Raw genomic sequence first — 25286 nt, forward strand, 5'->3', positions numbered from 1 at the left:
CTCCAAATGTTGATACATGAATTACGACACTCCAGACTTCCAAACTTGTTTTCTTTTTGCAAAGGTTACACTTAATTTTCTATCAACTAGCATTTGTTCTGAGCAGAAAATAAACAATTACATGAATTCTTTTTGTGTTCATTAACTGAATAGAATGCTTATAGGTAGAATACTGATAAGGAATATTAAGTTTAGAGGTTGTCAGTGATGGATCAACTTTCTGTATAGTTTCTTGTCAGCGGCTTATTTGTAGCGGTTAAAATGTGTAACTGATACAATGGCAAGTAACCTGTCCTTATTCCGATGTTACAAGCTATAATTTTTTAATCCAACAAACATTTAGAATCAATGAAAAGGATGAAGTTGAGTGTTACTTGTATCATTGTTACAAGATTGTCGATATATGCTAGAAAAAAGTAGAAACTGAGCATATAATAATGTGAGACTAGAAAACCCAATCCGAACCCCTCCACACCATCGCAAATCAAAATATAATTAAGTCGGTCTTCCGCTGTTGATAGTCTAATGTGTTTTGTGTTATTGTCTTTCTTTTCACAGGGAAGATGAAAAATGGTGGATTCTACCGACTGTCCTTCTTTTAGTTAAGACAATGCAAGCTCGATTCGTTAACTGGCATATAGCAAATCTAGAGATTGATGACCCTTCTCTCTTCAGTCAAGATCCTGAGAGCTTCTGGACTCACGAAGTGGTGTCGAGATGAAAGAAATTTATACATGGTTGTTTGTGATTACCTCATTGTAAATATGTTTATATTTGTAAAGAATAGTTATTGGGTTGCGCTATCGGCAGTTCATTTGTAAGAACAGTAGCATCATCATTCTATAGCGGAAAAAAAGAAAGAATTTTGTGTGCAGGTGTACTAGTGTTTGTTTGTACCTAGAAATCTCGGATATATATACAAGTTTGTTACTCTTACTACTGACATCGTTTTACTACTAGAGTACTAGACTGACATTGCTTTTTCCCAGCCATACTCCCCATCGGGAATAACCCATGTATACTCATAATATATCACAGAATGTGCTCTCGTCTTCGGGCACTACTGCACTAACTAACAGTTAAAGTTGAAAACTCAGGCGAGATATTCCTTTGACCATAACAAGTTTGGTGAATATGAGACTATGAGTGGTTAGGCCAAACTTGAATTTTAATGAAATGCACATGATGACTGCATGAAAATTTAAAAGCCATCATTTTCTAATGCTCAACATCCCGGGGCATCGGGAGCAAAATCGTCGTGGGCAACCTGATTGATTTTATTTTCAGCTTTTCTGGGCTAGAAATATAAGATGTTGATCCAATTTATCCAACTATCCCTTGTATACTTGGTTAGTTTTGGTAGCACAGCAGATATATTTTCTAAAAGCAAGGATGTCTTACTCTTATTGTCCTTTTAGCAAAGTAAGAATTATGTGCGACAAAGTAGTCTTGTAGTGGAAAAGTTGGCTTCCTCACAGGCTAAAAGTGTCAATAACATTCTTCTAGTGCCTCATGTAAAAATTTGACCCATCCCACTGGACCTGCACCGAAAGTAACAGTGCTGACCTTTCTGATAGTATGTTTTCGACGTTTCTTAAAGAGTTCATGTGAATCTCTTAGGAGAGAGCTTATAACACTCCGCCTTTTTTTTTTTTTATATAAAAATAATAATAATAATAGCCAAAACAAGATATATGATAACTATTAGTTAAGGATAAAAACCCTGTAGGTAAAGAGATAACTTTCATCATTGTTTTTCGGTGGGGGGTTTTTAAAACTAAAAAGAAGATTCTCACGTAGAGTTTTTGGTAGAATAACACAAAGTGTTTTATACAGAAAAAAAAAATGTGGGTTATACTGAAAGAAGAAAAGGAAGATTTTTCTGATAGCTAGCTGATAGTCGGAGCGTGTTACGGGTGAATAGATATATTATGTTTTTATAAAGTTCTCGTTTACTGTAGATTGCATGATAGAAAAATATATGATTTTTACTGCTCACATACTATTGTAAGATTCTGTTTTATACTGTATACTATTTAGTGTTAACTGCATATACATCTTAACTATTGTTTGAAGAACCGTCTGTCTCTGGAAAACTCGTCCATATCCAGTGATAAAACGAGGGTAATAAATCGATTGTTGCTGTAAACAATTGGTCGATTTATGTATTGGCTAAGCGCTTTCGCGTTTTCGTCAAAAGAACCAAATCGTCCTGTTTTGTTTTGTTGGAATAATTTGTTTTGTTTGAATTTTGTGGTGATGTTAAACTGTTGTGGTTATGATTGATGATGTTTGGTTGTTGTGGTGAAGTGTTGGGTATGGAATTGATGTTTGGTTTGAATGGGTGCTGGAGAGGGGCGATTGAAGCTTGAAGAAACGTTAATGGCCATCGATATCGCAATTTGGAAGAGTGGGGGATATCGCTAGGGGTGCAAGTGGATATCCAAATATTCGAATCCGATTCGAATTCGTATTCGAAAAATCAGATATTATCCGAAAATTTTGGATTCGGATTCGATTAGGGATATTTTTTATGTCCGAATCGGTTTTGGATAATGGATTCGATATCGACATATCCGCATCTGATAATATCCGATCCGATTTAAAAAATTAATAGTTATTATATATAATTAATTTATTCATTTTTTATTGTACAAAATATTATATACAATCATAAACTAATAATAAAACTATAATAACAAAATAATAATAATAAATGACAAATATAATATTTATACTAGTTTTTATAGTGGTAAAATGAATTATTCAAAACAAATAAAATTTTAATTAATTTTAATTTTTGGATCGGATATTATCCGATATCCGTTTCGGATATCTGAAATCGGATTCGGATAATTTTTTTAATATCCGTCGGATTCGGATTCGGATATCGGTATAAATTTTCGGATTCGAATTTGAATACAGCCATATCCGCATCCAAACATATCCGTTTGCACCCCTAGATATCGCGATTTGTTGGTATAGTTAGATTAGGTTTTTGGTAGGAAGCGAAACCGAACTGTTGGGAGGTGAGTGGTGGTCCAGCGAGCTTTGTAGTGGTGGAGGAAGTGGGGAAGAGATGACCTAGCATATGAGTGGGAATCTTGTTTTGTTGGTATCATTGGGTAGGGGTTTTCGCAAGGAACCAAACCACTGGAGTGAGGGTGGCGGACTAGTGGAGGCTAGTGGTGGCTGATCGGTGGAAGTGGCGAGCTGGTGAGGGGGGAAGAAGGTGAACAGTACGTGAGTTTTGTTTTGGATTGGGCTTGGGTCGAATCAGTGGGTGTATAAGAAAAAGAAATTGATTAATTGATAAGAGAAATTAATTTGATTATGCGAGTGTGTTTGGGCTTACATTTGAATACATATAGAATATCTACATATGTTATTTAGAATTTCTAACTTTCGTTTGCAGAAGGGTAGGACTTAATAATATTTTGTGCAGAGACGCGGTCCTACCCTTATACAGAAATGAATATCGGTAAGTTTTAATTCAATTACTTAGTTATTAAAACAAGTTATTATAATGAGTTAATGAAATGGAAGTCTTGCTTGGAAAGAAACTATGCCGATTGAAATGACGGAACTACCTGTCTTCCAAGCTGAGAATGATTAAGTTATGATATATTTAAAGTGTTAGTTTGATAAATAAAGACTGGAAATTTTTATTTGTGGTTAGTCTACTCAGCTCATACCAGCAAATTCCATTTTGCTGACCCATGTTTGCTTTGTTTTGGCAACGTGGGTGTGTTTTTGGAAACATAGGTGGAAGGCAGTGGAACCGCGGCGTGTGATTTGGATTCTTGCCTGGAGCAGTTCATTAGTTTTTTTTATTAGATCCGATTCTTGTTGGAAGTATGTAATAACGTAGTTTCATATTTATATGACATGAGAATACGATATTGGAGACTTTTATTCTTAGAGTTTGTTGATGTTTTTGTTTTGGACGGAAGATAGCCTATTAATAAAGTGATGGCTGATAATTATGGGGATTGTGCAATTTAAGTTGATTCTTTTATGATATGGCTTTTAAGGGTTTTTGTATGTGTTGTATCCACCCCGTCATAGTATGGGTTTTTAAATAAGTGAACATAGTGATGTTTGAGATATTTATATTTCAAATATTCACTTTGTTATTGTTTAGAAATTCGGGCTGTGATATTTTGGTATCAGAGCCTAGATTAGCTTAGATTTAGAGTTTTGGGTATATGTGAATATTAATAGGAGTTTTGTTTGAACTGTAGATCATGGTTAAGGCACGTAATGGTAATTCTTGGGACCGCAATGAACACTCAAATCATTGGATGTCAAGAGGAATTGGTTGAATCAATTGTTTGCGGGCTATCTTGAGAATAACCATCCTGTTTAGGGAGATCCTTTTGCTAAGCGGAATAAGGAGTTTGGTACTCTTGGTGGGCAGCGATTTACTGGTGTTGGGAATGCAATTGCAGCGGAGTCTTGGATTCAAAGTTGTGAAAATGTATTTGAGCGTATGCAGCTTACTGAGGTTCAGAAGTAGGAGTTGGCAGCTCACCAACTTGATGACGCTGCTAGGTTTTGGTGGCGAGTTCTCACCCCTAGTTTGGACACTAGAACTTTGACTTGGGAGGACTTCAAGATTAGATTTGAGAGTAAGTTCATTCCTGAGGCAATAAAAGAGCAGTTGGCTCAACAGTTCTCTGAGTTGACCCAAGACGGGAAGTTTGTGACGGCATATGTGACCAAGTTTAATGAGTTATCGAGGTTTGCTCCCTATCTTGTGGATACTGACAAGAAGAAAAACCAAAAGTTCATACGTGGGTTAGAGAGTTACTTGTCCAGCAAGTTGATTCCTTTTGACGGGGACACCTTTGATCGTGTGTTGGACTTGGCATTGAGATATAAGGAACAGAATGCAGCCCTAAGAGAGTCGAGGGGGAAGAGGTAGTTTGGTGAGATACCAGTTGTTGGTCCTAGGCCTTTTGAGAGCAGGCAGCCGAATAGATTTAGGCCTTATGATATTGCTCAGAGGGGTCCATTTCAGAGACCACCATGCATCCCAAGAGTTTCAGGGAGGATTTCATCAGCAGGGTGTATTCCGACCCCAAGGAGGATTTGCACAGCAGGGTGGTTATAGGCCACCGGGGCAGCCTGGAAGCTATAGACCTCAGGGGAATCAGTGGCAGAGGCAGGGTCCCCAGTTTCAGGGTCGAGCTCCCGCTCTTCCGTATCGACCAGCAGCATTACTTTTACCTGCACCAGCACCAGCGCTTAGAGCCATAGTTCCTGTTGAAAGGGCTTGCTGGGAGTGTAAGCAGGTGGGTCATTTATCTCATTATTGCCCTACCAAGCAGGGTAGTCAGCATAACAGAGCACCAGCACCAGTCACTCGTGCTAGAGCCTATGCAGCTATGTCAGGACATGGGAATGTTGAAGGTGCCTTTAGTTCATCTCAGTTTATATTCAGAGTTTTGTTTGATTCAGGTGCTTCACATTCCTTTATATCTCGTCAGTATGTTGAGAAAGAACATTTTAAAACTACACCTTTATCTAAGTCTTTGTGTGTTGAGACACCGTTAGGAGGTTCTGTTACCTTATATGACGAGTGCAAAGGTTTTAAGTTGTGTTTCTTAGACCGTGTCTTTATGGTAGACTTCATAGTTTTGGGGTTTAAGGGTTTCCATTTCATACTTGGTATGGACTGGTTGACACGTTATCATGTTACCTTGGATTGTGCGAGGAAGGAAGTTATAGTGAATACACCTGGCATGCCAAGGTTGATTCACACCTGTGTTAGTAAGGAGGACTCGGTGATGTCTAGTTTCCTATGCTCTATAGAGATACCTACGAGGGATATCAGCGATGTGGAAGTAGTGAGAGACTTCGAAGATGTTTTTCAGGAGATTCCAGGGTTGCCACCCAAGAGTAAGGCAGGGAATTGGGTCCGGTTTGACCCGAATCCGACCGACCCAAACCCAAATAGTTCGGGTTTGGGTCAATTTTTTTTATCCGTTTACTTATTCGGGTCGGGTTCGGGGTCAAGTTTTTCAAATTCGAATTCGGGTTTGGATATATTTTTTGGGCTTTTTTTGAATTTTTAGTGTTATCCGATCGGGTTAGTCGGGTTCGGGTCAAATTCGGATATAATCGGGTTCGGATTCGGATATAGCCATATCCGACCCGAACCCAACCCGATCCCTGCCCTACCCAAAAGGGAGGTGGAGTTTCGTATAGACTTGTTACCAGGGACTGCACCAGTTTCAAAGTCGGCTTACCGGTTGGCGCCTAAGCTTTTGAACGAAATGAAAATGCAAGTCGAGGAATTACTCAAGAAGGGGTAAGAGTTTAAGTTTTAGTGATTTTGTTTTTGGCTTAACCATATCTTTTGAGTATATGGGTTTGAATCTTTTAAGTGTGTATGACCAGGTTCATACGACCGAGCAACTCACCATGGGGTGTGCCTGCTATTTTTGTTTCAAAGAAGGATGGTACTTTGAGGATGTGTATTGACTTCAGGGATTTGAACCAGGTGACTATAAAAAATAAGTATCCACTTCCTAGGATTGATGATTTGTTGGACCAGTTGAAAGGGGCTAAGGTATTTTCAAAGTTTGATTTAAGGATTGGTTATTATCAGATGGGAGTTGAAGAGAAGAGTATTCCTTTGACGACATTTAGAACTCGGCATGGTTTGTATGAGTTTTCTATGATGCCTTTTGGGTTGACGAATGCACCTGCATTCTTTATGGACCTGATGAATCGTATTTTCAGGCCCTATTTGGATAAATTTGTGATTGTTTTCATTGATGACATTTTAGTGTATTCACAAAATACAGAAGAACATAAGATGCATTTGAAGATAGTGATGCAGATGTTTAGAGAACATAAGTTGTATGCTAAGTTTAACAAGTGTCATTTTTGGGAAGAAGAAATTCGTTTCTTGGGACATGTGGTATCTAATGAGGGGATTGTTGTGGACCCTGAGAAGGTTGCTGCAGTGAAAGAATGGAAACAACCAACCATTGTTACAGAGATTAGGAGTTTCCTGGGGTTAGCTGGATATTATTGGAGACTTATTGAGAAGTTCTTACTTATTGCAGCTCCGCTCACGAAGTTAACTAGGAAGGATGTGAAGTTTATGTGGACTAATGATTGTGAGAAGGCTTTCTTAGAATTGAAACAGAGGTTGACGACAGCTCCAATTCTAGTAATCCCGACTAGAGGCGGAAAACTAGTGGTTTTTACAGATGCTAGTGGAACTGGTTTGGGTTGTGTGTTAATGCAAGACCAGAAGGTGGTGTCGTATGCTTCATGACAGTTGAAGATACACGAGAGACGTTATCCTACTCATGACCTGGAGTTAGCGGCAGGGGTTTTTGCTTTGAAGGTGTGGAGGCATTATTTATATGGTGAGAAGTTCGAGCTTTACACAGATCACAAGAGTTTGAAGTATCTTTATTCATAGAAAGAGTTGAACATGAGACAACAGAGATGGATGGAATTCATAAGTAGTTATGACTTCGAGATTCAGTATCACCCAGGCAAGGGCAATGTAGTTGCGGATGCACTTAGTCAATTGTCTGGTGTTTTGACCACTCTTATGGTGCAAGAGTGGAAGAGTTTAGAGACTATAGCAGCTTATGACGTCCAGACTACACCAGATATAGATGAGGGGTATATATGCAGTTTGGAGGTTAGGTCAGTGATTTTCAGTAGAGTGATTGCCATACAGCACAGAGACCGATTTCTTTTGAGTCGGTTAGATGATCTGGTCATTGATATTTTAGATGATTGTCCGTCTGATTGGGCAGTTGATTCTGAGGGAGGTTTGAGATTTCATGGGAGAGTGTGTGTACCAGATGATGCAGAGTTAAAAAAGGAGATATTATATGAAGCTCACCGTTCTCGATTTACAATTCATCTTGGAGGAACGAAGATGTACCAAGACTTGAAGAGGACCTTTTGGTGAGAAGGAATGAAAAGAGATGTCGGAGAATATATTTCTCAGTGTTTAACATGTCAGCAGGTTAAGGCAGAACACCAGAGGCCTTCTGGATTATTGCAACCATTAGAGATAACGATGTGGAAATGGGAGCACATTTCTATGGATTTCATTGATGGCTTGCCTAAGTCTCGGAGAGGTAATGAATCTATTTGGGTTATTGTTGATCGTTTAACGAAGTCTGCTCATTTCATTCCTATTGACGTGCGTAGAAATACAGATAAGTTGGTTTCCTTGTACATTCGGGAAGTGGTCAGGTTACATGGGATTCCAGTGAGTATTGTGTCAGATCGAGATCCTTTGTTCACTTCTGAGTTCTGGAAGAGTTTTCAACATGCTATGGGTACTAGTTTGGCGATGAGTAATCGCTTATCATCCCGACGGGATGGATGATGACGGAGAGGGTGAATCAGATATTAGAAGATATGTTACGCTCTTGTGTAATAGATTTTGGTGGAGGATGGGAGGAGCATTTGCCTTTGGTGGAGTTTGCATATAATAACAGTTTCCAGTTGAGCATCGGTATGGCACCCTTTGAGGCTTTGTATGGGCGTCCATGTCGATCACCTGCTTGTTGGGCAGACGTGGGAGATCGAGTATTACTTGGGCCTGAGATAGTGAGAGAGACATCTGAACAGATTAAAGTCATTAGAGAAAGGATTAAGACAACACAAAGAAGGCAGAAAAGTTATGCGAGGTTTGAAGAAGGAAACGGGTTGAATTTTCTGTAGGCGATTTTGTGTTTTTGAAGGTTTCCCCTGTGAGAAGAGTTATGAGGTTTGGCATGAAAGGAAAGTTGAGTCCACGATATATTGGACCATATGAGATAGTAGCCTCCGTTGGTAATTTGGCGTACCGTCTTGCTTTGCCGCCTAACTTAGCGATGATTCCTGATGTCTTCCACGTGTCTATGCTACGGAAATGTGTGAAAGAGATCCTACAGAGGTTGTTCAGCCAGCAGAGCTAGAGTTTAACAATGATGTAACTTTTATAGTGAGGCTTATCACGATAGTAGATAGGGATGTGAAACACCTTAGGAGGAGGATTGTAAACTTGGTAAAAGTGCAATGGAGCGAAAGGGAAAATGACGTGACTTGGGAACTTGAAGATAAGATAAGGCAGATGCAACCTGAGCTTTTCTCTGACACTCTACCTTAAATCTCGGGACGAGATCTTTTTAAGGTGTGTATATTATAACACCCCGTCTTTTTCTTTTATTTTTTTAGTATAATAATAATAATAATAATAATAATAATAATAATAATAATAATAATAGGCAAAACAAGATATATGATAACTATTAGTTATGGATAAAAGCCTCGTAGGTAAAGAGATAACTTTCATTCTTGTTTTTCGGTGGGGGGTTTTTAAAACTAAAAAAGAGATTCTTACGTAAAGTTTTTGGGGGAATAACACAGAGTGTTTTATACAGAAAAAAAAGGGGGGGTTATACTGAAAGAAGGAAATGAAGATTTTTCTGATAGCTAGCTGATAGTCGGAGCGTGCTGCGGGTGAGTAGATATATTATGTTTTTATAAAGTTCTCGTTTACTGTAGATTGCATGAGGATGGAAAAATATATTATTTTTACTGCTCACATACTGTTGTAAGATTCTGTTTTATATTGTATACTATTTAGTGTTAACTGCGTATACATCTTGACTATTGTTTGAAGAACCGTCTGTCTCCGGAAAACTCGTCCATATCCAGTGATAAAACGAGGGTAATAAATCGATTGTTGCTGTAAATAATTGGTCGATTTATGTATTGGCTAAGCGCTTTCGCGTTTTCGTCAAAAGAACCAAATTGTCCTGTTTTGTTTTGTTGGAATAATTTGTTTTGTTTGAATTTTGTGGTGATGCTAAACTGTTGTGGTTATGATTGATGATGTTTGGTTGTTGTGGTGAAGTGTTGGGTATTGAATTGATGTTTGGTTTGAATGGGTGCTGAAGAGGGGTGATTGAAGCTTGAAGAAACGTTAATGGTTGTCGATATCGCGATTTGGAAGAGTGGGGGATATCGCGATTTGTTGGTATAGTTAGATTGGGTTTTTGGTAGGGAGCGAAACCGAACTGTTGGGAGGTGAGTGGTGGTCCGTCGAGCTCTGCAGTGGTGGAGGAAATGGGGAAGACATGACCTAGCATATGAGTGGGAATCTTGTTTTGTTGGTATCATTGGGTAGGGGTTTTCGCAAGGAACCAAACCGCAGGAGTGAGGGTGGCGGACTAGTGGTGGCTGATCGGTGGAAGTGGCGAGCTGGTGAGGGAGGAAGAAGGTGAACAGTACGTGAGTTTTGTTTTGGATTGGGCTTGGGCCGAATCAGTGGGTGTATAAGAAAAAGAAATTGATTAATTGATAAGAGAAATTAATTTGATTATGCGAGTGTGTTTGGGCTTACATTTGAATACATATAGGATATCTACATATGTTATTTAGAATTTCTAACTTTCGTTTGCAGGAGCGTATGACTGAATAATATTTTGTGCAGGGACGCGGTCCTACCCTTATACAGAAATGTATATCGGTAAGTTTTAATTCAATTACTTAGTTATTAAAACAAGTTATTATAATGAGTTAATAAAATAGAAGTCTTGCTTGGGAAGAAACTATGCCGGTTGAAATGACGGAACTACCTGTCTTCCAAGCTAAGAATGATTAAGTTATGATATATTTAAAGTGTTAGTTTGATAAATAAAGACTAGAAATGTTTATATGTGGTTAGTCTACTCATACCAGCAAATTCCATTTTACTGACCCATGTTTGCTTTATTTTGGTAACGTGGGTGTGTTCTTGGAAACATAGGTGGAAGGCAGTGGAACCGCGACGTGTGATTTAGATTTTTGCCTGAAGCAGTCCGTTAGTTTCTTTTATTAGATCTGATTCTTGTTGGAAGTACGTAATAACGTAGTTTCATATTTATATGACATGAGAATACGATATTGGAGACTTTTATTCTTAGAGTTTGTTGATGTTTTTGTTTTGGACGGAAGATAGCCTATTAATAAAGTGATGGCGGATAATTATGGAGATTGTGCAATTTAAGTTGATTCTTTTATGATATGGCTTTTAAGGGTTTTTGTATGTGTTGTATCCACCCCGTCATAATTTGGGTTTTTAAACAAGTGAACATAGTAATATTTGAGATATTTATATTTCAAATATTCACTTTGTTATTGTTTAGAAATTCGGGCTGTGACAGAGCTTTTAAGAACTTATGCAAGCTTGCAATTTCCCACGGACTATTAGGGAATGCTATGTTCTGGACAAGATAGGTTTCATAAGCTAAGAGTCTGACTTTTGGTTTAAGCTTGTGTCAATTATATACTTCTATGCATAGTACAAAATATTAGGATATGGGTGTTTATCGATATTCAATTTCTGGATATGTATCGTGGATATATCCCCCTCTTTGGGGATATTTGACATTGTTTCACATGCAAATATCGTGGATATATCTAAAATATCGACAAATATCGTAGATATTGTGGATATTTATTGATATATCATGATACATTATTTATATTTATTTGAAATATAATGGTAAATATTAAATAAAATTGTTATATACATAAAATATCTCCAAATATCACAAAATATCTCCAAATATCACAAATATCACAAATATCGCAAATATCATTAAAATATCACCGATATTTACAGTTGTATATATCTCTGAACATATCGTGATATATATATATATCTTTTTTTGAAATCCGGATAGATATCCCCAAATATCGTGATATATCGGGATATTTTGTACTATACTTCTATGTACCTCTTTCAAGTGTTTGGGGGAAAAAAAATGCTTTAGAATTGAGACGCCACTGGATGGCAATTGCGTTATGAAAATTAACCTCCGTCAATGAGGTTGTTATGAATAGGCACCCGAATATACAAAGAATTCTGTTTGTAAGAGCGTTCCCAATGCAAGTCAATATTGAGGGAAATTGAGAATTTTCACCATTTTTTATCAAAAAACCATTGCCCAATGCAAAGGTGACAAAGTTGGTCACTTGTTACTAAGTCAAAACAGGAATAGCAGTTGCTACTGAGATAGTTGCTGAGTTGTGAGCTTCGAACGAAATTTTTTATTCCGTCTCGTGTGTTTTTTACCGTCCCGTGTGTTTTTCGGTTTTTTTTTTTCCCCCCAAACTGGATGTTTCATTCCATCCGCCAGTTTTTTCAATTTTTACATTTAGACGGAATCAAATATTCCGTCCGAGATTCAAAGTCACCTCTGTATTGGGCACCCTCATCTTGCTTTTCACCAAAACAATAACAAAGACGAGAAATTAAGTCTACGTGGAGGTGAAAAATACTGACCCTTGCATCAGGAATACTCTAAGGGCAGTAGTTACTTGGCAAAGTCCAGGTCTAATATCCCATTACAACTTGGCAAAGTACATATTTCAGAGCTGATGTGCTCAAAGTGTATGTGGATATCTCATATTTTTAATTAAAACGATGTGGATATCTCAAATTGTCAATGAACTAAACCATGAGGCGTTGTCACATTGACGTAATATAACTCGATAATCTTTCCTTGACTTGGATCTGTCCCTTTTGTTAGTCACAACTCACTAGTCACCTTTTTTCCAAATGAACTGATCATTTTGAGTTGGTGAAGTAACTAGCAAATAATTAACATCATTTATAGAATTTTCATCACCACCACATCGAGGTAGTTCGTAACTTCCAATCATCATAACATAATTGAGTTACTAATCCTAGAAAAAGATCACTCAAATCAGTAACCTTCTTATCCAAACCTACATTTATTTTGATCGAACATTCTAATCATAATCTGATGTGGGGTGGTGAATCTAGACAGAACTTGCAAATCTGTCATCCCAATTTCCCAAACCACAACATTTATTTCACCATCAAAACTCTATACATTATGGTAAAATACTTTGAATAGCTCCAATAAAACAAAAATTTATCGGGCGCAATAAAATTTTCTATCAACAACAAGATGACATATACCTACATTTAGGTAGTAAGTAATGTAGCAAAGTTGTTTGTCGCCATCAGCTTCACACGCGATTACCTGATTCGGCATACAACATTTCTAACGGTGATATAAAAAAAGGTAGAGATTGCACCAATGTTCACTAACTAGTAGTTGGCGGATCAAACTATCAAAACTAAATGTTCCATACCATCAAAAACTAACTCACAAGCACCAACATCACTCCATTGCGTGAATGCAAAGGATCCCACCATTTATATCATCATCATAGCACGGACTTTGAAAGCAGCTCATTGAGGTCCCTTTGGTAGTTGGAAAAATTCATTTCTACATCTTTAACACAAAGCAAAAAAAAAATATATCAGAAACAGATCCCATTCCATTTAATGCCAATCACCTGTTTCACTATCGAATCACAAGATTCAAAACTACCCCAACACAAAGCAAAAGAAGTAAAGAAGGCAGTCAATCTCTTTTGACTTTCAGTTTCAAGTCAGCTTCTTCTCCTTTTGACCAAAATTATCACCAAATTTACATTCGTTATTATTCCTTAAAAATATACCCACTATACCCCTGATAACCAACGCAAAAAATTCCCAATCTCTTCTCCCTCGAAATCCCAGCTCCCGCCATTGTTAACAACATCAGCACCACTTCTCCGACGACTACTTCCATCAGCAGTACTTCTCCGACTACTCCCTGTAAAAAACCGGAACGAATTCGATATCGATATCGATGAAGAAGAATTATTGGACGAAACAGATGAAGCTAATCTATCCACATAATCTTTCAACCATCCTCTTCCTCCTCCACTACCAACTTCCCCCGCCACATCATCACCTGGCCCCACTGGAATGCTAACTTCTTCTGCTTCCTCTTTTTTTATTATTATTATTATTCTCTAAAACATCATCATCATCAAGTAAATACTCAAAAGAACCAATGGAATAACTTCTCCTTCGATCAGACTCCGACCTTGCACTACTGACATTACCCATTTGGACTCGAAAACTGCTATTATTACTACTGGTTTCTTGGAAGAGTTTTTTGTACTGCTCTGATTCTTGGAGATGGATAGTTGAACGACAGAGTGGGCAAGTATGATTTGATTGGAGCCACGTGTCGATACATGTTAAATGAAATGCATGACAACATAATGGGAGTAAACGTAGCTGATCATGTGGTTCGAATTTCGATAAACACACTGCACAGTCAGCTGACGAGCGACTAGTAGTATTGGAATTGGAACGGAGCCTGTTGTATGAAAATATCGGGAGGGAGTTTATTAGGGTTTCTGGTGCGACTCGGCGGTTGGATATCCGTTCTTGAATTGTTGTTGTCTGTGGTGGTGCCACGTTATTTTCTTCTTCTTCTTGGTCTTGGTGATGATGGTGGTTTAGATAGCGGAGAAGGAAATGGAGGGCAGCTGAGATTATGAAAACTAGGAATAGGATGATTGCTACGATGAGGAAACTAGGGTTTATATTTGATGACGAGTGAGTATCTCGAGGTTTTTTATTTAGGGTTTCGAATGATGGTGGTGGTGGTGGTGGGAAGGAGTTTAGATGGCGGAGATGCATTATTATTTGTTGAGATTTGAGGATGGGTATGAATGAATGAATGATATAATAAGGACGGTGGAAAATTTAATGGATGTACGGACAAGAGAGTGAGGAAAATTGAAGTAGAGAGTTTGAACACTTGTGTATATAGCCAAGTTTAATGTACTTCTGGGAGTTTTTTTTATGTTAGTTCCGACTGACTTTGGGGAGACTACACTTGATTTTGGACATCTTGGATGTGGTAGGTACTAACTACTAGACTACTAGGTAAGTAGCTGAAGAAGAAATTAATATATATTTTTTAACAAATAATAAAATGAGGAGAAAAGCTGAAGAAGAAGAAATATATGCAAATGCAAAATCCAAAATCCAAAAACCTTTTTCTTTTGGAATGGATTGGTTTCAGGTTTGCTGTGATATATATATAATATATGTATGTGACTAGATCAACTACTGCAATCTCTCGGTCAATATTGATAATGTCCAAAGGAAGGACTATGTAAGAGGATCGGAAGTCATTGGTTCTGGTATGAGACTGCTTTAATCGATCTAACCTTGTCTTTTCGTGTATTTCTTAATAATTTATAATACAAAAGATAATGCAAGACAAAAATCACAAAGTCATTGTGGAATTATGGAATTATTATACCAACTATGTTCTATATCTGTACTGTATATACTACCACAAAGTGTCACGACTTCTAGTTGTATAGTTGTGCTTCAATTAAGTAGACAAGTAGTAGAGATTACTTACAAAATTTGTGCATGATGGTTGCATAATATTTATACTAAATAGTAATGCGTATAATGTGCATCATATGTCATGTGATCATGTGAGTTCCATATCAACACTCTAGGGTGTTTACCTCAACAACATGATTGCGATCTTGCATCATGTATGCTGATCCATTCATAGATATGTCAATGGAATGTTAGGAAACCACTCCAGTATCATGTACTGGATGGAGCATCTGTATCTTACTTATGTAAGACGACTTTTCATTTTTTTTCAAGTCTTGTAGGACTAGGACTAGGTCCAAATAATTATCTTTTAGCTTATCCCACCACAATCTATCGATTGAAATTGAGTTAATTATAATTATATAATGACTTTATCCTCCTGATTAATTCAAATTGTTATATTGTTAGGAAGAAAAGAGTTTCAATGATTTAATAATCTCATCAGGTTGTTATTGCTCTGCTCTGTAGCACACACGAGTTTCTAGTGTTTGTCCACATTAAATTTATTATCCATTGCTTGGCATGCTCCTACAAACTGTAAAGTCATGATTAAAACAGTTTGTCTCTACAATCTCTGAACTTTTCACATTGCTAATGACAGTGGCGTTGCCCATTTATCACTAACATTAATCTTCCTCCCTGTATATTTTGTCTCTTTTATATGCTCTTTTGGTCGTAAGTGCTAAAGGCAGTGGCTTTGCAGATTTGCAATCAAGTCGAGTCTTCCTTCTTTGGTTAAAGGTGGTCTTCTTGGTTAATTAATCTTATCAAACTCAAAGTTCGAAAAGGGAACCTTGTCATCATTGACAAATGAAAACATTTGAAAGTTCGTTCTTAATCATCAAGCTAAGTAAAACAGAACATTGAGATGAGTAGACACTAGACAACAGTACAACACTAGTGTAGACACAAGACGACACTAATCTTCTAAAAAGTGCACCTTCATATTGGTCTTTTTGCTGAGGAAATCATATGAAATAGTGCAAGGATGTATTCTAATGGTGTTTTGGTGAAAATCGATATTACCAATATTTCCCAAGGGTATTAAGTTTTTTGAAAAAAAAAAAAGTTTTTTGAAAAATCATGTTCAATGTTGGAATTTGTTGAGGATGGCCTAACCTTTGGGCCGATGTGCCAAATGAGGTTACGGTTCAGAATCATAATCCTTATTGTATGAAAATCTTACAACCAAGTGTGCTAGGCGACACCACTTTTCACCAAGAGCACTAATGATTACCATAGCATGAGTGGCTTAATATATTGTTCTCTGCTAAGTGCTAACTCATTAGTAATACCATTAATAATTAGACAATTGTACATTCTGCCTAGAAATCATATATAACTTGAAAAATGAACCTAATGATACATTATGAAATATTTTTTTCTCCACTTGTCCTTACATGTTTTCCTTCAGTAAATCCTGAAAAGCACGCATTTTATCAAGAATCTGAACACCGCTGCTGATATTGATATTTTTGAATTAGAAATTTAGAATTGACCCAATTAGAACCGAAAGCGAACTGAATCAAATGTGGATTAGCTTGGTATGTAGGAAGTTTTTGGTTATGGTCTTTGGCATTGTATCTGGACCCCGAACTATGGAGAAATATGCAATGCACAGGTCCATAAAGGAACACTATGGGATGCAGCCCAAGCACTAACCAGTGTGGCAGTGAATATGATACCGTAAAGCCCACCTTTCACCCTTTGAGCAACCTGAAAATGTGGATATCCATTTTGGGGCTGCTTGATTTTTTTCCCTGATTAGAGAGCTGACTTCAGAAGGAAATCGAATTGAAAAGCAACTAAGATGAAGAAAGAGTACTAGGTGTTCTACATATGCTATGATTTTATTTACCCTGCCATTAAAATCAACATTCAATTAGGACTGAGAAATAAACGTACTTTAATTTTTTCCCTATATATCATCAGTTATATTTTATAGAGATCTAGCAAGTAATTAATTAGATATATATTGTGTAGATATTAAGCTCTCTTTGTGACGACGAGTTGATTAAGTGAAGTGCACCACAACTTCACGCTCCTCCTCAATTACATACTCATATACTCCCATTAAGTATGATCGTCGTCCATAACCGCTACTACAATTGGACCTCCTCCGACAATACACATTTCCTAAACCAACAGTGAACCTCTGAATCCTGGAGTACTCAGCCACGTATATAGTTGTTGCGCACAATGGACAAGTTGTGTTTGCTTCAAGCCAATCAAGTAGACAATTTGAATGACAAGCATGGCCACAAGAAGGAATTAGCCTCAACTGATCGTTTGGCTCAAATGTGCAGTGACAAAGTGCACAATCAGCTGAAATATGGCCTCCAATAATTGTATTGAAACAGAACATAGGAAGTGCACTACCTATAGGAACAGCATGGTCAGTGTTCCTGTCACTGCCACTGTGACGCTCAGTATTGCTGTTGGGGCGAAAAAAAATCGAGCGAAGAGCAACAAAGATTAAGAGAGCAACGCCTACAAGGATACCTACAACTGCAATTATAAAATTCAAATCAGGCTCTTGTTTTCCCTCTCCAGTTTGCAAAGGAGACGTTAGGATTGGGGATTCAGAAAAGTAAGGCACTGTAACTTCCATTCTTGTTTGTATTTTCAAGTTTCAAGTGCATGCATGATGTATCACAAACGCCAGGCAGAGATTTAAAGGGATAAGTCACAACATTGTTATTGTGTACTTGGTGGTGTAAGAAAAATACAATTGACTAGGTTTATTTGAGAAATGAAAGCACTCTCCTCACAAAATTTACATGACAACTAATATCTGTGAATCTTAACACTCTTTGATTTTCACATTCTTAGAGATCGGCATAGTTAGAGTGCAATGTGTGGTAAGGAGATGGATAAATTAACAAAACAATTTGTTTGTTTGGAATACAATTTTCCAAAAAATAATTATTCACAGAGTTGGTGTGGCTCATACAAGTAACATGTTTAGCCTTAAATTCTAATAATAGAAACTAGTTTTAAAACATTGTTTTTGATGTCACACAACGTCATCATTGGTGTATTTTAATATCAAAGAGCAATGTAAACTTTTTAGTTTTTACTATGATACAACATCTGGTTCTCATGTCATGTGTACTGTGTACATATATAAGCTAAAATGAATTAAACTCTTTCCAATCCACTCGAGAATAAACTCTTTCCAATCCACTCGAGATATATAAAATCGCTGAAGACTTAGTATCAAAATATTACTCAATCAAACTAGGACAGTGTGTTTAAATTTGTATATATACAGACTTACTAATGCATACGTTGGAAAAAAAAATGAAAATTTCGTTATGGAACTTTGATGAACGCTATTATGCTGGCGCACTACTACAAATATAAACGGGATTGTAACGTTGACGTGCATAAAAAGCCATGCCTTGCAGCTCGCATACGACTTACCCAAGAACGCCACGCCTTCGTTGCAACGAGGTTTGCCTCGTCCACATTAACTGATTCCGATATATACTTTCATGTTTCTCTGCTATGTTTCCATTTTTGCCTTCACATGAATATATACGTCCAATATTTTCAAGACTTTGTATAACCGTTGTCATTGGACTACCGGTATATGCATACACAACTCTAACTCTCATGGACACCCTTGTCAGTTTAGGAAATCTGTGAGCTACAAAGCAGCGGTTCAGAAAATCTCAGTATTGTTGGCGTTATCCCTCACATGAGGAGAGAAAAGGAGTTGATTTCTGCTTGGAGGAGTCTGAGCGCGACCCGCGACCGATTGGTCTTGAACCAAGCGCACCTTGCGCCCAATTGCCTGGACATCATCCAACAAGAGGAGTGCGACCCGCGCCCATCCCAGCACAATTCCGAGAGCGACCCGCGCCCATGCCTATTTTGGCAGGATTCTATTTTTCCGAAACCGCGAGTTTTGGCTTATATATTTGGGTTTTTGGTAAAACCAAACACACGAGAGGCAGCACAAAAGTCAGAGAAAACCCAATCTTAAAAGCTATCAAGATTGAGAGATAACCTTTGCAGAGAGACAACCCTGTAAAGAGATAAAAGTGATCTAGTAAGGTGAGAGACTAAAAGGAGAGACTGTAATCTTCCTTCCCACTTTATAAATAACTAGTTCTTGTGGAAGTAGACACCATTGGCCGAACCACGGTAAATCTTTGTGTTATGGTTTGCTTTTATTGCTTTACATTATTATCTATTGTTAATAGTCGTTTAGCGAGTTGGGCATGTTAGTATAGGTTGTAGTTGATATTTAGAATTTGTCTGGAGTTGAATTGTGTTCAAATACAAGTTATTTGTATAGTGGGGGAATCGATTGGTATTGGTATAAACCCCAACAAGTGGTATCAGAGCCTTGATTAGATTAGCCTAGGGTATTATCCAAATCTTGGTTGGAAGGTGTTTAACAAAACTCTTGAGAGAATATTTGAGTTTAAATAACTTATAGAGATAGACAAGTCCGTGAACACTCGCATGACGAGTCTGAATAGGAAGAACTACACCATCTGGAAAACCAAGATGGAAGACTTGTTATACTGCAAGGACTTGGCACTATCCATTAAGAATGGGGGAGTTAAACCAGAAAAGACTGATGAGGCTGAGTGGAAAAAGCTTGACAGAAAAGCGATTTGATACATTCGACAGTAAATTGACGACAGTGTCTTTCACCATGTGTCCCAAGAGACTACAACCTTCAGTTTGTAGAAGAAACTCGAAGACCTTTATGAGAGGAAGTCGGGTGGAAACAAAGTGCTGGTCGTTAAGAAGTTTGCCGACCACGACGGTACCAAGAAGGTTCTTCAATGTCCGAAAGCATCTTAAGCAATTACGTAATACCATCAATCGGATGCATTTGATGAAGATTCATTTGGGAGACGAAGTTGAGGCTTTGTTTCTATTAAGCTCTTTACCCGAAAGTTGGGAGACATTAGCAGTCTCTCTACACGGAGAAGCCAAGGATGGAATAGTTACCATGGAGATGGCTACCACGTCTTTGTTGAATGAGGAGACTAGAAGGAGTTCAAAAGGCAGCTCCTCTCACTCAGAGATCCTTTTCACGGAGAAACGAGAGAGAGGTAAAAGCAGAAAACCATCTCGTTCTAGAGGTGATGACGTATAAATCTAGGGGTGAAGCTAGAACTCCTAAAAGCAGAGAGGCAATGTTACTATTGGTTACCAAGGGCCACTTCGGATATGAGTGTAAGAACGAAGAGGGATGAGAAGAATAACCGTGTACATGAAAACATGGTGCGGAGGAACGGAAACTGAGGCGGAGATATCTTCACCGCACTAGTCGACGCCTAGTGAGAATCAGGTCGATTGTGGTGTGTCTTTGTCTTAGTACCTCATGTCGGGATACTGAGTGGGTGATAGATCTGAGGAGCATCCTATCACGCTATTACACCGCTACGGGGATTCTTCACTACCGTAGAAACCAATGTCGGCTACACCTTGACACTCAAGGATGTAAGACATGTTTCGACATTAATTTAAGCCTAATTTCGGCGGGAAGTTAGATGACGATGGCTTTGTAAACTCGTTTGGTAGCGAGTGCTAAAACCGAAAGCAGAGGTTCCATCAGTAGCAGCCGAGGAAAGAAAACTTGCTTTCTTTACAAAACACAAGCTAGTTTTGTAAAAGCGAAGTGAATCGCGAAGAAGAGCTTCCTCCTAACCGTGGCACAAGAGATCGCGGTCACATGGGCATAAAAGGGATGGAAGTTCTTGCTAAGCAGAAGGTCTTGCCAGACATTAAAGGTACACATTTAAATACATGTACTCATTGTTTGGTAGGAAAGCAACACAGGGTGTCTTTCCAAAGATTCCCGTCTCACAGAAAGGACAATGTCCTTGAACTAGTGCACACTGATTTATGTGGTCCTATAAGAGTAAAGTCCCACCAGGAAACTTTGTACTTCTTGACATTCATTGATGATACATCAAGAAAGATATGGGCCTATAGTCTGAAGACCAAGGATGAAGTACTTGGCGTGTTTGAGAAATTCCATAGCATGGTGGAAAGAGAGACTGGGAAGTTGTTAAAGTGTATTCACTCAGATAATGGGGGCGAGTACATTGGGTCGTTTGAAGAGTATTGCCAGAGTCATGGGATTCATCATGAGCAGACCATTCCCAAGACACCGCAACATAATGGAATAGCAGAGAGAATGAACCATACCATTGTAGAGAGGATGAGATGCATGCTATCTCACTTTAAGCTACCTAGAAGCTACTGGGTAGAAACAATGCGTACAGCCATGCATGTGATCAACTTATCGCCGTCAAAGCCTCTGAATAGTGACTATCCAGAGAGAGTATAGTCAGGCAGAGATATTGATTATGGATACTTGAGGGTATTTGGGTGCAGGGCATTTGTACATATTCTGAAGGATGAGAGATCCAAGCTTGATGACAAAGCCAAGCAGTGCATTTTTCTAGGTTATGGAGATGAAAAATTTGGTTACAAACTCTATAATCCGATTAACAAGAAGGTAATCCGAAGTCAAGATGTTGTGTTCCTAGAAGACCAAACCATAGCAGACTTTGAGGAGGGTGAGAAGCTACTGACTTCCACCAATGATCTTGTTGATTCAGAACCAGAAGTTCCTACTGTGGAACGTGCAAAAGGCATTGAGAATGCAGAGAACCATGAGCCTGAAGCTCATGATGAGAATCATATTGCTCGTGATGGGATAGAACCTATTGGTATTGAAGATACAGATGAGATGCATGAACCACCACCAGAGCAAGCAGAAGTGCATCCTCCTGAGGCACCAGCAGATGAGGCAAGGAGGTCAGACAGAGAGAGACTAGCTTCAACCAGGTATCCACCACATACGTACGTGCTACTATCGGATGGTGGAGAACCTATGACCTATCAAGAGGCACTTGAAGGTACAGATAAGAAGAAGTGATTGAAGGCCATGCATGACGAGATGGATTCTTTGCATAAGAATCACACTTATGAGTTAGTTGAGAAACCGTAAAGACGAAAAATTCTCAAGAATAAGTGGATATACAAAGTCAAGCATGAGGAGAACAATCCTCACTCAAGATACAAAGCTCGCCTTGTTGTGAAGGGATTCGGTCAAAGGAAAGGGATTGACTTTGATGAGATCTTCTCTCCTATAGTGAAGATGACTTCTATCCGGGTGGTATTGGGTATGACCGCAAGTATGAACCTAGAGGTTGAGCAGCTAGATGTTAAGATAGCTTTTCTTCATAGAGACCTTGAAGAAGATGTCTACATGGACCAGCCAGAGGGGTTTGAGGTCAAAGGCAAGAAACACCTAGTATGCAAGCTGATAAAGAGCTTGTATGGGTTAAAGCAAGCACCGAGGCAGTGGTACATAAAGTTTGATTCCTTTATGGCGAAGCAAGGATATAAAAAGTCTGCTTCCGATCATTGTGTGTTTGTTCAGAGATTTCCAGATGGGGATTTCATAGTGATATTGCTGTATGTGGATGATATGTTGATAGTTGGCCCAAACATCAACAAGATATCCAAGCTGAAGAAAGACTTGAGTAAGTCCTTTGAGATGAAGGATTTAGGTCAAGCAAAGTAGATACTTGGGATGTGGATCACTCATGACAGAAAGAGTGGAAAGTTGTGGCTTTCTCAAGAAAGCTACATTGAAAAGGTGTTGAAGAGATTCAACATGGATCGCCGGGCCGCCGACCGGTTAATGCTTGGTGGCGGTTCGCGATAACTAAAGAGATGTGTGCAAAGGGTGAGCATGAGCACAATCAGATGGAAAAGATTCCTTATGCATCCGCAGTAGGCAGCTTGATGTACGCAATGGTGTGTACATGACCGGATATAGCTTTCGCCGTGGGAGTTGTAAGCCAATTTTTGTCAAATCCGGGTAAGGAACATTGGGAAGGTGTTAAGTGGATATTGAGATATCTCAAGGGCACTTCCAAATTGTGTTTGTGCTTTGGTGGAAGTAAGCCCTTACTTGAAGGCTACACTAATCCAGACATGGCGGGTGATGTTGACTCGATGAATTCCACCTCCGGTTATCTGGTTACTTTTGCAGGGGGAGCAGTTTCTTGGCAATCAAAATTGCAAAAGTGTGTTGCCCTCTCCACTACAGAAGCCAAGTATATTGCAGCTTAACCGAAGTGTTGCAAAAGAGTTGTTATGGATGAAGAGGTTTTTGATTTAACTAGGGATAAAAGCGTAAAACAGGTTTGTAGTTCTATGTGACAGTCAGAGCGCCATCCATTTGAGCAAGAATCCGAGTTTTCATTCTAGATCCAAGCACATACACATGCATTATCATTGGATTAGAGAAGTACTCGAAGACAAGCATTTGTGCATTGAGAAGATCCATACCTACAAGAACGGGTCGGATATGATGATCAAAGTCTTACCAAAAGGTAAGTTTGATGTTTGTTGTGCTATTGCCGGAATGGCAGACACTCCTCCTGTTGATTTGGAAATTGCATGGAGGTATCCCCCCTCACTGTTCGGGAGGAGGAGATTGTTGGCGTTATCCCTCACATGAGGAGAGAAAAGGAGTTGATTTATGCTTGGAGGAGTCTGAGCGCGACCCGCGCCCCGATTGGTCTTGAACCAAGCGCACCCTGTGCCCAATCGCCTGGACATCGTCCAACAAGTGGAGCGCGACCCGCGCCCATCCCAACACAATTCCGAGAGCGACCCGCACCCATGCCTATTTTGGCAGGATTCTATTTTTCCGGAACCACGAGTTTTGGCTTATATGTTTGGGTTTTTGGCAAAACCAAACACACGAGAGGCAGCACAAAAGTCAGAGAAAACCCAATCTTGAAAGCTATCAAGATTGAGAGATAACTTTTACAGAGAGACAACCCTGTAAAGAGATAAGAGTGATCTAGTAAGGTGAGAAACTGAAAGGAGAGATTGTAATCTTCCTTCCCACTTTATAAAGAACTAGCTCTTGTGGAAGTAGGCACCATTGGCCGAACCACGGTAAATCTTTGTATTGTGGTTTGCTTTTACTGCTTTACATTATTATCTGTTGTTAATAGTTGTTTAGCGAGTTGGGCATGTTAGTATAAGTTGTAGTTGATATTTAGAATTTGTCTGGAGTTGAACTGTGTTCAAATACAAATTATTTGTGTAGTGGGGGAATCGATTGGTATTGGTATAAACCTCAACAAGTATTCCAGTTTATTTTTTCTACGATGTAGCATACTAGCATCTAGCATAGTAGTGTCTCCGTCAGATATCTAATACAAAGATCCATTACCAATCTAGTGAGATATCTAATTACTTATAAACACACAAGCTGCTACAATGAAATGTCTCCGTCAAACACTCAAAGTCGTACTCCAAAGGCATCAGCCGCACCTCCATGGTAAAGATCACCTCAGAATGAGGACATGAAGCTGATTTAAAGATGGAATGCAACCAAGAACTACTATAGCTTTTATGGTTCTGTTCTACTAGGCGATGAGAATCACCTTAAAAACAACTTATCAACATTCATATCTAGCACTTAAGAATCAAACTCTTTAACATTTTCACATATATCAATTAGACGACACACTACGCCAACTTGATCAAAGACGCCCAATTAAGCATGTCCATAAAGCTCTGTCTGAGGAGTTAATCAAGTGAAGTTCAAAACTACTTCACCCTTCACTTCGACATATGCTCCAAACAAGTATGATCGTTGTTCATAAGAACAGCTGCTAGAATTTGATGGGCTCTGCAGGTCGACTCTCTATAATAAACAGGGCAGTTACACCAAATAATCGGAACGGTTTTACTGTGCATAGATGGACTAAAGGAGAAAATAAGATCTTTGGTGGCCTACGACAATTCCCTTTACATTTTGAAGCTATGTCATTTTCTTCTCATTACATCCAAACAAACAAAAATTAATAACAAGGGCTAGACCTTTTTTTCGCACACAAGTAGGGATATTATTAGTAAGAATAAAAAAAATGTTACATCGAGAGTACAGGTTAAACTTAAGACAAACAGCACAGACATCCTATTCAAATCTATAGTAGGTCCTGTGAGGACATTCTATACT

General features: G+C 38.6%; 4 protein-coding genes across 5 annotated transcripts in view; 2 read left to right on the forward strand and 2 right to left on the reverse strand.

Annotated features, from left to right (window-relative positions):
* Positions 1-936, forward strand: part of LOC147524090 (MraZ) — a 28064-nt gene extending 27128 nt beyond the window's left edge. For both annotated transcript variants that reach the window (XM_086601805.1, XM_086601813.1), the window contains exon 23: positions 559-936. In XM_086601805.1, coding sequence (XP_086457931.1) covers positions 559-721 — 163 coding nt within the window. In that variant the 3' untranslated portion in view covers positions 722-936. The remainder of the gene's footprint in view (positions 1-558) is intronic.
* Positions 937-4247: 3311 nt separating this feature from the next.
* On the forward strand, positions 4248-7948 carry LOC147524091 (uncharacterized). Its single transcript, XM_086573584.1, has 8 exons — positions 4248-4256; positions 4370-4507; positions 4619-4743; positions 5024-5926; positions 6406-6508; positions 6617-6668; positions 6816-7241; positions 7521-7948. The coding sequence occupies exons 1-8, from the start codon at positions 4248-4250 to the stop codon at positions 7946-7948; spliced, it is 2184 nt and encodes a 727-aa protein (XP_086429710.1).
* Positions 7949-12938: 4990 nt separating this feature from the next.
* Positions 12939-14937, reverse strand: LOC147524092 (E3 ubiquitin-protein ligase ATL4-like). The gene has a single exon (XM_086601827.1). The coding sequence runs from the start codon at positions 14531-14533 to the stop codon at positions 13811-13813; it is 723 nt and encodes a 240-aa protein (XP_086457953.1). The 5' UTR covers positions 14534-14937; the 3' UTR covers positions 12939-13810.
* Positions 14938-17270: 2333 nt separating this feature from the next.
* On the reverse strand, positions 17271-17867 carry LOC147524093 (RING-H2 finger protein ATL46-like). Its single transcript, XM_086573591.1, has one exon. The coding sequence runs from the start codon at positions 17865-17867 to the stop codon at positions 17271-17273; it is 597 nt and encodes a 198-aa protein (XP_086429717.1).
* Positions 17868-25286: the final 7419 nt, after the last annotated feature.

This window comes from Coptis chinensis, chromosome 1 (assembly GCF_015680905.1).
Source record: "Coptis chinensis isolate HL-2020 chromosome 1, ASM1568090v1, whole genome shotgun sequence".
Taxonomy (NCBI): domain Eukaryota; kingdom Viridiplantae; phylum Streptophyta; class Magnoliopsida; order Ranunculales; family Ranunculaceae; genus Coptis; species Coptis chinensis.

Bases quoted from the DNA above. Each gene is read 5' to 3' on its own strand.
- LOC147524091 (XM_086573584.1), top strand. The intron at 4,744-5,023 runs GTTTGCTCCCTA...GGTCCATTTCAG, and splicing joins AAGTTTAATGAGTTATCGAG to AGACCACCATGCATCCCAAG. The intron at 6,509-6,616 runs GTGACTATAAAA...GGTTATTATCAG, and splicing joins ACTTCAGGGATTTGAACCAG to ATGGGAGTTGAAGAGAAGAG.
- LOC147524092 (XM_086601827.1), bottom strand. From the start codon at position 14,533: ATGCATCTCCGCCATCTAAACTCCTTCCCACCACCACCACCACCATCA.
- LOC147524093 (XM_086573591.1), bottom strand. From the start codon at position 17,867: ATGGAAGTTACAGTGCCTTACTTTTCTGAATCCCCAATCCTAACGTCT.